This window comes from Suricata suricatta, chromosome 2 (assembly GCF_006229205.1).
Source record: "Suricata suricatta isolate VVHF042 chromosome 2, meerkat_22Aug2017_6uvM2_HiC, whole genome shotgun sequence".
Taxonomy (NCBI): Eukaryota; Metazoa; Chordata; class Mammalia; order Carnivora; family Herpestidae; genus Suricata; species Suricata suricatta.
In genome coordinates, this window is record NC_043701.1 from 107756186 (window position 1) to 107769645 (window position 13460).

Sequence of the window (13460 nt, forward strand, 5' to 3'; positions counted from 1 at the left end):
TAAAAAGAAAGAAAAAGGAATTGCATTACAGTTCAATTGGGAGGGAGGTGGAAATTTCTTAGTGGAACATAAAATAATGGTGCAAATTGTTTATAGTTAATGCATCTTTGATATGGTGAAACATAATATTCTCTTTAAAGGACTTCTCTTTAAGTCCAAGATCAAGTGACCTCTAAAATATAATATTAATAACTGACACTTACCTTTTTCTTTGTCCTGTAACACTTCTCTGTCATACTACCTACAAATTTCGTTTTTATGTTTGTTGCCTGTTGTCTCTGTTAGAATGTACGTTCCATGAGGGTGTGAGTGTTCACCTGTCTTGCTCTCTGATGTCTCCGGACCCCAGCACCTGGCACACCCTGAATAAGCAAATGAGTGAAATCTCTTTGTGTGTCGCGCACTGTTCTAAGTGGTTTGCAGGGAAAATTTCATTTAACATTTACAAGAAACCTAAGGTAAGTATGACAATCATTGACATTATTCGTTGAGGAAATCAATATATGCCAGGTTCCAGTAACCTGCCCAACGTCACACAGCTTGTCTTTGGGGGAGGTAGGATTCATGCAATCTTGGTTCCAGAACCTACCCTTGTATCTAATCACTTTGCTGCCTCAATTACAGCCTGTATTTCCCTTCTGGATTGCTTAGGTGAACTCCTGTTTGAACCCCCACTGTCCTAGGTGCATGCATGCCTCTACCATAGCACTGGGTCCCGTTTGTTAGAGGACAGGGTGCCCCACGGCCCACACTAGACTGATCTTCTGAAGGGCTGAGACCTGTCCCCATTCATCTTTTCTCCCCACAGCCTGGCACTGTGCCTGCCACTGAGTAGGTGCCTAATGCCCATGAAATGTGAGTCCAGAGCAGGGAGCATGAAAGAGAATTCACAGGCCCCTGACTGCCAGACCAAGGGCTTGTAGAACCAGAGAAAAGGGAAAAGCTGTTCTGGGGAGGAGACACTGGGGGCTCAGTTTTGAGCTTATTGGACTAATGGAAGGACAAACAAGTGGGGATGTCCAGCAGGGACCTGGGGAGAGAAAAGTGGCACAGAGTTTCCCTTAGGACGAAGATGTAGACTCAGCACGTTGTTCTGATGGACGTGAGAGCCGATGCTCTGAGAGTGGATCAGCTCGCCAAGGAAAACAGCAAAGAAGATGCTAGCAAAGGAAAAGATAAAGAAGGAAGAAGGCCAGTGCCTGGGAGCCTGTCTGTAGTTCACGGGAGGCCAGAGACCAGGAGCTGGCGCCGAGATCGCCAGGAGATCCAGAAAGATCTCTGCGCCCACTCTCAAGTCAAGGGCAGCGTTCTCCTGTCTGCGTGTCTGCATGGGTGTCCGCGACGCTGTTTGGTACATCAGTACAGATTATAAATAAACGTCTGTGGGCAACCACAGAGAAACAACACAAATGCTTTCGGGGCTCCCGGGTCGGTCTGGCCCTGCCCGGCCGTGCTTTGGGGAACTCCCGAGTTCAGACCAGAGATGCGCCCGCACAAAGTTTCCTCTGATGCCCACGGCCAGCACGGCTCTCTTGCACCTGTTCACACGGACTTGCCTTGGCCTCCTTGCTCCTCCACACTCGCTGGGGGACTGTGCTTCCTTCGGGGCAGGACAGGTCATCCTTTGGCACCCCCGGTCTTTCCTTGCCCGCAGCCTTCCAGATTTTATAAGGCGAATCTGGCTTTTGCAGTTCCTCCCTGTATTATAGTTTTTTGTTTGCCTTCTCGGCCTCTCAAAATGCCTCTTTCCAAGTTGTTTTGGGCTCTGTTAGATAAATCCGTGTTTCATTGTTGGTGAACCATGGACCTCCTTGGAGGGAAGGGTGGGGACCATTACTTCAGTTCATTGAACCTCTGTGGAAATGCTCTCCTCTCTGGGGACACCTGGGAGGGCCCAGTCACTTAAGTGCCCAACTCTTAATATTGGCTCAGGTCTCATGAACTCATGGTGTGGGATCAAGCCTCCCATCAGGTTCTGCACTGGCAGCATGGAACCTGCTTGGGATTCTTTCTTCCCCTCTCTCTCTGCCCCACCCCCCTCTCTCTCAAAATAAATAAATAAACATCATAAAAAATACTTTAGGGGTGCCTGGGTGGCTCAGTCTGTTGAGCGCCCGACTCTTGATTTGGTTCAGGTCATGATCTCCTGGTTTGTGGGTTCGAGCCCTGCATTGGGCTCTGGGCTGATGGTGCAGAGCCTGCTTGGGATTTTCTCTCTCCCTTTCTCTCTCTGCCCCATCTGCTGCTTTCTATCTTTCTCTCTCTCAAAAAATAAACTAAATAAACTAAAAAATAAATACTTTCCTGTCAGTGAACCCCTGACCACTAGGCACTGTTGAGTTGCACAGTGACAGCATGAGAGACTACTGATTTTTGACCTAGAAGAACACGGAAGACGTTAAATCTGTTCAAAATGTACCCACACTAAAAATGTTCTGTGTCACTCTTCTCCTGACCTTTCTATGTACAAAAGATGAGCTTTCTCAGGCTAAACAACTACCCTACTTGTCTCAAAATTGTGACCTATATCATTCATACAAAAGAGTGAACAAAATGTATTGGTGCCATTTATTTGAAGAATAATTATAAAGCAAACACCCAAGTCCAGAAAGAAGACTCTGTCAATCCCTTAAAAGGCTCCTGTTCACCTCTTCCTTTTGTTAATAGTTTTACTACTCGTGTATGTATCCTAAATGGTATAGCTGAGTTTTGCCAGGTTTTGAGCCTTAGGTAAGTGGAAATACATGGTATCTGTTTTTGGTTGACTGCTTTTACTCAATACGAGATACAATGTTAGTGGAAGTGGACTATAAATGCTCCTTTCATTGCTGCATCATATTTCATAATATGACCATCCCAGTCTTTATCCCTTCTACTGTTGATGTAAGTTGAGGTCATCTATGGTCTCTAGTTATAACAAAGATGCGCATGTATAAGTGAGTCTGTAGAACAGACGTCCTGCGTCATAGTGAATGTATATCTTGAACTTCACCAGATAATGCCACACTGTTGTCCAAAGCAACTGTATCAATTTATATAACCATATCTGTATGAGGATCCTTCTTGCTTCACCCTTCTCGTTACTGCCAGACTCTCTAATTACTCTTTGGTCTGGTTGGCGTCTAATGGCATTGCATTGTGATATGCAAGTTCAAGTCAATGGTTACTAACAAGGATGTGAGTATTTTCTTATATTGGTCATCTGTATTTCCTCTTTCGTTTTGTGCCTATGTAAGCCTTTTCCCTACTTTAAAAACTACATTGTCTCTTTTTTATTGATTTCTAAGTGTTCTTTATATATGCTGGGCACCAGTTCTTTGTTTTACCAACTTCTCCCACACTGTGGTTTTGTCTTTTCCACTTGTTTTATGGTATTGTTTGGCAAACAAAAATTCTTCAATTTAATGTAGTTAAATTTATTGATCTTTTCCTTTATGTCTCAAAAAAAATTCTTCTTGACCCCTAAGTCATAAAAACAGTCTTCTGTACAGGTCTATGCATAAAACTGAAATTCTTGGAGCTGGACATGGTTTGGAATAGACTTTTGTGGACACTGGAAATGTACTGTGGAATAATATAACACATATTATTTAAATATATGTAACACTCTTGGAACTGGGAGAGCACCTCGAGTCAAAAACCAATATTCAAACATTACTATTTCTGCAGCAAAACATATAGTCACCTAAGTACATAAAGAGCCTCATGTGGCTTAGTGAAGTCATGTTTCCACATAATGAGTTCCAAAGACTTTGGTATTTCAGAAGTGAGGGATTTTGTAGTTAGCACAAAAGTTATGGTAGCCTCATACAGTGAGAATGGAATTCTTTCAGAGTTTAGAGGAACTTACTGGTGGAGACGTGGACCTGGAATTTGTATGTGGGAATTTTTTACTGCTGACTCACATTATGGCTTAGGAAGATTTGTATTTTCCACTCTTGAGTCAGCTAGCTGTGTTTTGCTTGAAATGTGTGCATTTATCTAAATTTTATTTGCATTACATTGCTTATAAGATGTCCTAACTTTTTTGATGTCTATATTTTCATTACTCATACAGGTTAACGTCCCTCCTTTTATTGTTCAATACTCTCAGATATTTGTCAATATTATTAGTCTTTCATCATGTGCATACGACCATCATGGGCAATTTCACGCCACTAAATTGATGTTCGTGACCCTGGGACTGGAGAGAGGCATGCACAGTATGCTCTGTGTCAGTACCGAGTGTCTTTAGCACGCTGCTTTTGTTTCCCATCTCATTCATTCCTGCTCTTACAATGACTTGTCCTTTTACTTTAATTCTGCTCTCCTTTTTCTAACTTCTTGAAAGGGGGTGTTCAGCTAAAGACATTTTAGCCTCTTTCCTAATATACTTAAGGCAATAACATTTCCTCTACGTATTGTTTTAGCTTCACTCCACAGGCATTGCTATTGTATTTTATTGTTCAGCTCAAAATATTTTCTCATTACTGTTGTGACTCTTTCCTTGACGAGGGTTTATATGGACTGGTTATAGTTCTTTACTGATTTCTAGCTTAAATGTGTAATGGTCAAAAAGCATGTACTGAATGATTTCAATCTTTAAAATTGGTTGAGAGTTGCTTACAGCTAAGTATGTGGTTGGTTTGGGGGTTATGCCATGTTTACTTCGAAAAAAATGTATATTCTGATTTTGGTTGTGTTCAGTGTATATTCATTAGGTCAAAATGATTAATCATGTTCAAATTTTCTATATCCTTAAAAAAATTTTTTTTTACTGTTTTTAATTTAATTTTGAGAGACCGAGATGGTGCAAGCAGGGGAGGGTCAGAGAGAGAGGGAGATACAGAATCGGAAGCAGGCTCCAGGCTCTGAGCTAGCTGTCAGCACAGAGCCCGATGTGGGGCTTGAACCCACAAACCATGAGATCATGATCTGAGCCGAAGCCGGACTCTCAACTGACTGAGCCACACAGGCGCCCCCAAACTTTCTATATCCTTATTGACTTTTCTTGTCTTTGCTTGTCTTAAAAATCACTGAGAAAGGCTTATTAAAATTAAACCTAATAGGACTATATATTTTTTCTTTGTAATTCAGTCAAGTTTCACTTTTATATTATATATTGATCATTAAGTACATATAAACTTAAAACATTTTTTAATTTAAATGTATATCTTTTTTCAACTCAGACATCATCCAAGACCGTTTCTTTTCATCCTTTTTATATTTTATCAGTTATACTTAGAAGATATTATCTTTATATCAACTGTCCTTGGTGGACAGAGTGTAAAAGAAAGGAGTGGCTGTGGTAAAGATAAAGCATTCCACTATCCTCTGACTCCACGAACTATTACAGAAATACTTCCCATATTGTAGAACATATGTTTGGTAGTACTTAGCTTCACAGAGCTGCCCTGAAAAATATGCATATATTTAATTTGGAAAATATCAAACACCAGCATCAAATGCAGAACTGTACATTGTTTAGGAGTTTTATAAGCACTTCAGGACATGAACAGGACTAGATGATGCAGGTGGAATAATGTTAAGAGAACCAGACGCCAGATGACTGATCTTTAGCCATAAACGTGCTTTTTTTTTTTTAATTAAAAAAAAATTTTTTTTAATGTTTTATTTATTTTTGATACAGAGAGAGACAGAGCATGAGATGGGCAGGGGGGCAGAGAGAGAAGGAGACACAGAACCGAAAGCAGGCTCCAGGCTCTGAGCTAGCTGTCAGCACAGAGCCCGATGGGGGGCTCAAACCCACGAACGTGAGATCTGACCTGAGCCGAAGCCGGAGGCTTAACCGACTGAGCCACCCAGGCACCCCTAAACGTGCTTTTAAAGATTCTGCTCAGAGATATTAACTTGTTTATATGTTAGAAATCCCATACTTTCAAAATTTCTGGAGCAGCTGTTTTCATTCCGTTTTAAAATACCACAAGTAAAAAAAAAAACACAAGTAAGATTAAATCAATAGTACAAATACTGATTTTCTCCATTCTCCTGACCCATTTGTACTATCTTTCCACAAATTTTGTATCCAATTCCACGGATTCTATCTGTAAACTCTCATCAGGCTCACATTTTAACGATCACATCTCAGCAGAATGGAACTTTGCTTTCACATTCTCTTTCACTAGATGTCTCCAAATACCAACTAAAAAGACAGTTTCCAGGCTTAGAAGCAAGCCTCAAGGGTTCAAGGTAGGGTGGTGATGTTGAGAAATGTACAGGATGAAATCTCACCCAGGGGGCTGGGTGCTCAGGGCCTAGGGCTCAAAGCTTGACTCACTGTTTTGCCATGTCCCTGGGTCGTGTCCCTCTCCCTCTCTATCCATCTCTCTTCCCTCTCTCCTCTCCCCCAGTCCCCTCCTCATCTTTCCCTCTCTCTCCCTCTGTCATTTCCATCTCTCTGTCTCTATGTTTCTCTGTCTAGGAAGAGGAGTTAAGCTTTCATCTGTAACACTTTGGCTCTTAACCCCTCAGGTGCACATTTCCACCCCAAACTGCCTCCTCCCGCAGGGCTTGCCAGTCAAGCCTTCCAGGCGGCGCCGGAGGAAATATACAGAGTCATTGATATTTACGGAAGGAGCACAGCTTGTTACAACTTTTAAAAGCCGCAGGGCGAGAGGCTTTATACCTCTATAAGGTCAAGGCCGCTCTAAGCAGTGACAGAGTCACGCCCACTCTCAACTTCCACACCCGCAGGCGCCGCCCCTACGCCCCGTAGGTCCGGAAAAAAGTCGCTGCAATCGGTGGAGAGCGGAGCCGGAAGTCCCGCCCTCCTCGAACGGGGAACGGAATCCCGTAGGGGTCATTCCAAGCTGGAGGGTGGAATCACCGCGTGAGTTTCTCCGGGTGGCGAGTTTCTCCGGGTGGTGAGTTCTAACGCTGCGAGCCCCAGAGGGCGAGGCGACCCTCCGACACCGGGATCGGCAACCGCGCCTTCTTCCCCCGGTTTGTTGGGCCCCATGACCCTTGGCTCCCCCGCGTCGACGCCGCAGGGAACCTGGTTCTGGGCGGGTGAGAGGTCAGCTCGCGGTTGGGTCCCAGCGGGCGTGCGTGGAATGGGGACGCGGCGGTCCCCGACTCCGCGCTCCTCGGGCCCCTCTTGGGCAGGACTCGGTAGCACTCCTGGCCCTGCTGGGTGAATTCGTCCCCGTGCACTTGTTTGTACAAAAGTTTGGTTCCAACAGCAACCTTGTAAACTAGGCACTGCTAACCCCGTTTCACAGCTGGGAAACAAGTCCTAGAGGGTACCTGAGCTCCCCTAAGGGGCAGCCCCGCGCCAGAGCCCCTGGACGTCTAACTCGGACTTCCTGGGACCAGGCTGTCCCCCAGCAGTGGATCCAGTTCCGTAGAGGAGGAGATCAGCCTCCAAAGCAGGTGTTCTCATGGAATCGTTAATTTAGAACTGATTGACTTCAGTTGCATCATTAAAAGGGGGTGGTGGGAGGGAACGACAGCGTTCTCTCTGAAATGACAAGTTCCTTGTTAACATGAAATGTTATTTTGGCCGGCAGCTGGAGCCCACTGGGAAGGAATGGCAGCCCCCTCTATGAAAGAAAGGCAGGCTTGCTGGGGAGCCCGGGATGAGTACTGGAAGTGTTTAGACGAGAACCCAGAGGACGCTTCTCCGTGCAAGAAGTTAAGAAACTCTTTTGAATCAAGCTGTCCCCAACAGTGGGTAAGGACGTGTTTCTGTTCGCTCTTAAAATGCATAGAGCTTACAGGGTGACTGGTCGATTACCAAACGAAGCCCTGTCTCAGGCATGTCACATCTAGTTTCTGTGAGCTGCAGAGAAACCTCTGGTAATCCAGGCGTTTATGTATGTACTTACTTCCGGGAGGCATTTGGGAGAAGTCACATGGCACTTTAAAGAACACTGAAAACAAATAGACCATAACCAAACATTCCTACTCACTAACTGGGTAGATTTCTCCGGGATCTTAAGAAGAGTATTGCCTGGGGCAAGGGTTAGCCAGTTCAAGGCTCAGAAATAAAGCATTCCCCGTCGCCCACCTCAAATCATATGGCCATATACCCAGAGTTCTAGGAGAATGGTTTAGAAAGTGGATGCGGATGCTCATAGGATGGCTTCTGCCACCATCTGCCCCAGATGCCTCCCCGACAGCTCTTCCCTGCCATGCAATGCCTGTCCTGTGTCTGGAGTTTGGCTGGGAGGGGACCTAACACTGAGCTCAGGAAACCGTCCTGTCTTTAGTGTTGGACGCTCCTGTGTCAGTATCCTTTCAGAGGGGAGGCTCACTCAGTGTCTGGAGGAGGTATACAGAGCTTGGGGCGTTGAAATAGCTTGTTCAGTATCAATTCCTAAGTGGCAGGACTGTAACTCCCTGGCCCCCAGAAGATTTGAACCTGAATCTGTCTGTGCTTTTTCACTCCCCTCGTGCTGCTGTGAAGTCTACCAGCTACCGTGAGAGCAGTTGTCTTAGAGATGACTTGCTTTTAGGGTCGTGGCTGTCACAGGGCACATTGGTAGATGAGGAGCCACCGGAGGCATGCAGGAGGCCCCGAGTTGGGTGGTGGTCCTTCTGGAGGGCTGGGCTGGGAACGAACACAGTCCCGAGAGCTGCGTAGGTTGCATTAACACAACCCGTCTCATGAGGTTCGTATGGAGTCAATGTCTAACTTAGAAATACAAACCTGATACATGTGGGGCTTTGTGATCGGACTGCATCATGATTTGGGAAAAAAAAAAAAAAATTATACTTCCCTGGTTTTCCCATTCGCCTGATGCCCTGTGAACTCCTGGTTTAACTCGTAGGTGGAGAATGTGGGTGTTTGGGCTGAGCAGACCCGGTCCCTGGAAGGCCCCTTCTCACTGGGCCCTCGGGCCCCGCGCTCCCAAGGGGTTGCTGAGATCAGGGCAGGACTCGGCCCTGCAGCTGCGGTGTTGGTGGGCTCTGTTCTCACCCCAACCCTGCGTTTTCTCAGGAGAATGTCAGAGGCTGGTCTTTTGACAGTGTTGCCATGATTTACCACTCCGATCACATGTCTTCATCATGTGGAGAGTTGCTAAATGGCTGTGCCCCAGACCTCACCTCCGATTTACTGAATGTCTGGAAATAGAACCTGAGCCTTTCAAACCGGCTGTGGCTCGATGGGCTGTTAGGTTGGGAGTCACTGGCTTAGCCCCTTGGAAAGTTACACTTCAGTCCTATTTTTATCCTCTCTTTCTTCTTGGAAACCCACTGCTTTCTCTCCACCCCTGATTAGCAGACCCTCTCCCTCCCCGACCTTCAGGGCACCTTCTGTTCTTTGCATCACAAAGGGTTTTTATGTTTTGTTTTTACTTCCAGTTGCTTCTTTATTCTAAGTCCTGTCCATTCTGAGGCAGCTGAATGGCCAGCCCTCTTTCCAGGTTACTGTGTACTGGTCACAGCTCACATTTACTGAGGATGTGCTCTGAGCATCTCACATGTGTCCCCCACCTCCGCTTTCCTCATAGTGATGGTCACCTAGTTTTACAGACAAGGACCCCAGGCACATTGAAATGAAATCACCTGTAAGCACGAAGCCTGGATTTGAGCTTAGGAGTCCGAGTCCAGACCCCTTGCCTTCCCCTTCTCCACACACTCCTTGTGCCTGCCCACGAAAAAAGATCCCCTGAAAATAGCCTGCACAATCCTCATGGTGTTTTGAAACTTAGTCCTAAATTTCTAGTCTGTTGAAACGAACAAGCCCGCCTCCCTGATTCATGGCCCTCGTTTCCCTCTGCGGGTATAGCAGCCAGGCGCTTTGGGACGCTTCCCTGCATGGTAAGGTGCCAGCGCCCTCTGTGCCTGCTCTCCCCAGGCAGTCTGGCCTTGATGCCCAGTCTGGCCTTGATGCCGGATCTGGGCCTTCCTCCAGCTCCAGAGGCACCTGCTGAGCGGTCTGGTTAGATGTTCATGGGCACCAAGCTTGCTCTCTGCCATCTACAAGACTGACTCCTCCCTGTCCTGTACCCGTGCCTCTGTCCTTGGTGATGGACACCGGCCTAGAGGCCAGGGCCTTCACTGTGGGGTGCACTGCAGGAGCACCCCAGGAGGGAAGTGGGACCCCACCACGGCCCTGCAGTAGGGGCAGGTCTGGTGTATTTAAGGAGCAGCAAGGAGGGAGTAGCGGAAGTCAGGGCAGGAGAGGTGACGGACCCAGGGGCTGCGGCGGGTTACTCTGAGAGCTAGTCCTGCCCGGTTCTAGGCAACCCCTGGTGAGCTTGGAGTTCGGAGGGGAAGAGAGGTGAGGGGGCCAGTGACAAGGTGGCCGATGGTTGTTGGTGTCAGGGTCTCACAGAGAAAGGGGAGGGTGATGTTTGAGGAACAGGATGCTCAGAATGCGGACTGCAGGAGAGCTGGATATACTGGCCAAGGCCTGCACTTTGATCCTGGGAGTAAGGCTGGGGGACGAGGTCTGGGAGCCGGGAGGCCTGGGCTGCGGGAGGGCTGATGCCGCGGGTGCTGGGGCCACCCAGGTGGGCAGGGAGTGCTGGCGGCAAAGCTGAGCGCAGCCGGCCAGGCCAGCCCCAGGCGGCGGGGAGGTGGGCAGTGCGGTGCTGGAAGCCACAGCCTTTGACCTTGGTGGCTGCTCTGCTGTTGACAGCGGCGTCCTGCCGCCTCCCCCTTTCCCTCTGCTCTGCTCAGGATGGTCCTTTGAAGCCTTACCCACCCCAGTAGCCAGAGGCTAGAAACGGAAAGACGTTTGCCAGAGCTTCCTGTGAGAAGGTGGGGGTGCACGGGCAGGGAGGGCTCAGCAAAGGAAGTAAGTATTGTTTGGGTCCATTCCAGGTGAGATGCTTTTTAGGAGCTTTAATGTGCGTTCAGTCTTGAGAGTGCTTGTGTGTTTTACACAGCAGCAGCTCAGGCTCAGAAAGGTGACCCGATGTGTGCCAGAGCAGCTAAGCAGTGAAGGTGTCAAGAGACCTGGGTCACCTAGGAAATGCGGTAAACACCTGAACTGCCAGCTGTCACCCGAGGAGCTGCTCTCCGCTGGCGCTCTGCAGCCCTGCTGTGTGGCAGGCCTGTTCACAGTCCCCCGAGGGGCCGTCGGAGGAGGGAGCTGGGGTGAGGGCCATTGTTCCAGCCTCGGCCGAGGCCCGATCCCAGCACGGAGTTCAGGTGCCGTCTTTTCCAGAGGGGCCTCTGAAGTCAGTGCCGTCGGTGCTGTGGTGCAGCTCACGTAGCTGCTTAGGGGACACTGGTGTGTCGTGTACACGGTCCTTGATCGATGCCCGTCGGCTTCCTGGCTCCTAGGGAGTGCGCACCCCGGGTTGAGGGTCTCCGAGTGTTAACCGAGGTGGCAAAGGCCTGGTGGAGAGCGGTTTGGGCAGAGTGGGGTCCCTGCAAGAAACAGGCGCATCTGAGAATTGCAGCAGCGCTGTCTGGCCAGCATCTCAGGGACTGGGAGCACATTCAGAGAGGACAGACAGATGGACAGAGGTGAAGCCGTGAAGGGGCTTGTCTGTCATGCTTAGGAACTGGATGTGGGCCTTCCGGTCTGTAGGCTGGAAGCAAAGACCTTCCCACGAGGGACGTGAGCAGGTGCGGGCTGTGGAAAGGGCACGCCTGGCAGTGCATGACAGATCGAGGAGGGCTGAGAAATCAGTTTGGGAGCTGTTAGGACAACGTGAGCGAGCAGGGAGGGCCTGTGCTGTCCTGACAAGGAGGCCCGGGGTGCGTAGGGGTGCATCCGCAGAGGTATTCGAGACCAGCCGGGACCGAAGTGTTAGATTGTTGGTTAGGCAGCTGGAGACGTGACAGGATCTGTCACAGATGCACAGACGCTGTCCTCCTCCTCCTGTGGGATCTTGGACAAAGAACACCCGTCCCAGCCCCCAGGGGTGACTCTGGAGTCAGACAGATTTATTAACATGTAACCGGGCAGGGGGCCACACGCTGGAGGCGGGCACCTCACCAAGGAGGAAAGGAGCCCCTCCCTCAAGCACGGGGTGGGGGGGGGGGTGTAGGTAAAATTGAAATGAAGGGGGGCGCTGCATCTAAACAGGTCATCATTAGCTCTGGACGGAGAAGGGGACTCGGGTCCTGTTTTCTTAAAGATGAACGTCATGTTCAGAAATCCCCTCTTTGAGACCCTGCCCCTGGGCTGGGAACGAGGCTGCTTCTCTGTGTTAGATGCCTTCGATCCTGCAGGCAGAGGTCAAAGGGTTCACCCTGAGTGGTTCTGTCCCTGACAGTCTGCAGTTTCCCAGGCCAGGGTCTGTGGGTAGGGCAGACAGCAGGGGTCCCTTCGCCAGGGGCCAGACGCTCTGTGTCTGTGGCTTCCTTGGGAGATGTGGTCTGTGTGTCTCGTGCCAGCTGGAGACAGGTGTACATTCTCAGTCTGATTTTCACTTAGGACTTAAGTCTTAAATTACTTAGTGGAGCCTAAGAAAAGCTTTTAACAAAAGCACTAGTGTTTGCCGGTGTAGTAGTCTGCCCTGTCTGCAGAGCAGCTCAGCTACAGACACTCAGAGTTGTGCGGCTGACCTTGATTTTCTCCTGGAATTTTACTGTTTAAGATACTTGAAATTCTCTAGGTAAGAGGAGAATGTAAGTAAGAGGATGTCTTTTTTTTTTTTTTTTTTTTTTTTACATTTATTTTTGAGAGACAGGCACAAATGGGGGCAGAGAGGCAGACACAGAGCCCGATGCAGGGCTTGAACTCACCAACTGAGATCATGATCTGAGCTGAAGTTAAGTATAAATTTTTAACCATGTGTCATAAATGTTTCTGGATGAGATCAACTTTAAAAATATGATGGCTGGTGAATGCAAAATTGGTTGAACTTACAGGTGATAAGAAAACCTTGTACCACGTCTTTAAATCATGAGTGTTAGGACCCATGAGCCCTGTCAGTCCACATGGCAAGATTCACACATCCGAGCACAGGGGCATTTTTTGAGAAGGTTCATGGGTTCTTTGAATTCTCCACAGCATCTATAACTCAAAAGGGGTTAGGGCTCACTGGTCTATACTCTTTGGAGACTCTTGTACATCATATGCATGATTGAAAATGATCCTGGAGTGCAAATCACTTACGCGACTTACTCAACTTATGTCAACTGATTACATTTAAATTTGTGCTTTTGTTTATTCTAAATTGCAAAACTCTCCCTTCACTTTCTCCTCCAACAGATAAAATATTTTGATAAAAGAAGAGACTACTTAAAGTTCAAAGAAAAATTTGAAGCAGGACAGTTCCAGCCTTCAAAACCAGCTACGCAGTCCTAGGCTGTTCCCGGACTTGCCACCAGGGTGACACTGTTCTTTCTGAACTTGGAAAAATGCTCCCCGGAGGGCCGATGGCGGCAGTGGTGCGAAGTGTGGCAAATAGCAGCACTTCCCCACCGACAGACGCTCAAGTAAGATCCCATCAGTCAGACCGTGAAGAGTTGAAATGGTATGAACTATGCTTAGTGTTAAGTCAGTAAGAAATCTATATTTTAAGAAAAATTAAAGTCTATTATAAAAACCA

General features: G+C 47.9%; 1 protein-coding gene across 5 annotated transcripts; it reads left to right on the forward strand.

Annotated features, from left to right (window-relative positions):
• Positions 1 to 6730: 6730 nt before the first annotated feature.
• LOC115284993 (cytochrome c oxidase assembly factor 6 homolog) lies at positions 6731 to 13460 on the forward strand. 5 transcript variants are annotated; one of them, XM_029931432.1, is made up of 3 exons: positions 6731 to 6829; positions 7509 to 7672; positions 13121 to 13460. In XM_029931432.1, the coding sequence occupies exons 2-3, from the start codon at positions 7529 to 7531 to the stop codon at positions 13214 to 13216; spliced, it is 240 nt and encodes a 79-aa protein (XP_029787292.1). In that variant the 5' UTR covers positions 6731 to 6829; positions 7509 to 7528; the 3' UTR covers positions 13217 to 13460. The 5 variants fall into 5 exon arrangements, with proteins under 5 accessions (XP_029787292.1, XP_029787287.1, XP_029787281.1 ...); XM_029931427.1 differs by having other exon boundaries at positions 6755 to 6863; XM_029931421.1 differs by having other exon boundaries at positions 6765 to 6942.

Excerpts from the sequence above, each read along its gene's own strand:
- LOC115284993 (XM_029931432.1), top strand. The coding sequence starts at position 7,529 with ATGGCAGCCCCCTCTATGAAAGAAAGGCAGGCTTGCTGGGGAGCCCGG. Across the intron at positions 7,673-13,120 it reads CAAGCTGTCCCCAACAGTGG|ATAAAATATTTTGATAAAAG; the intron begins GTAAGGACGTGT and ends CTCCTCCAACAG.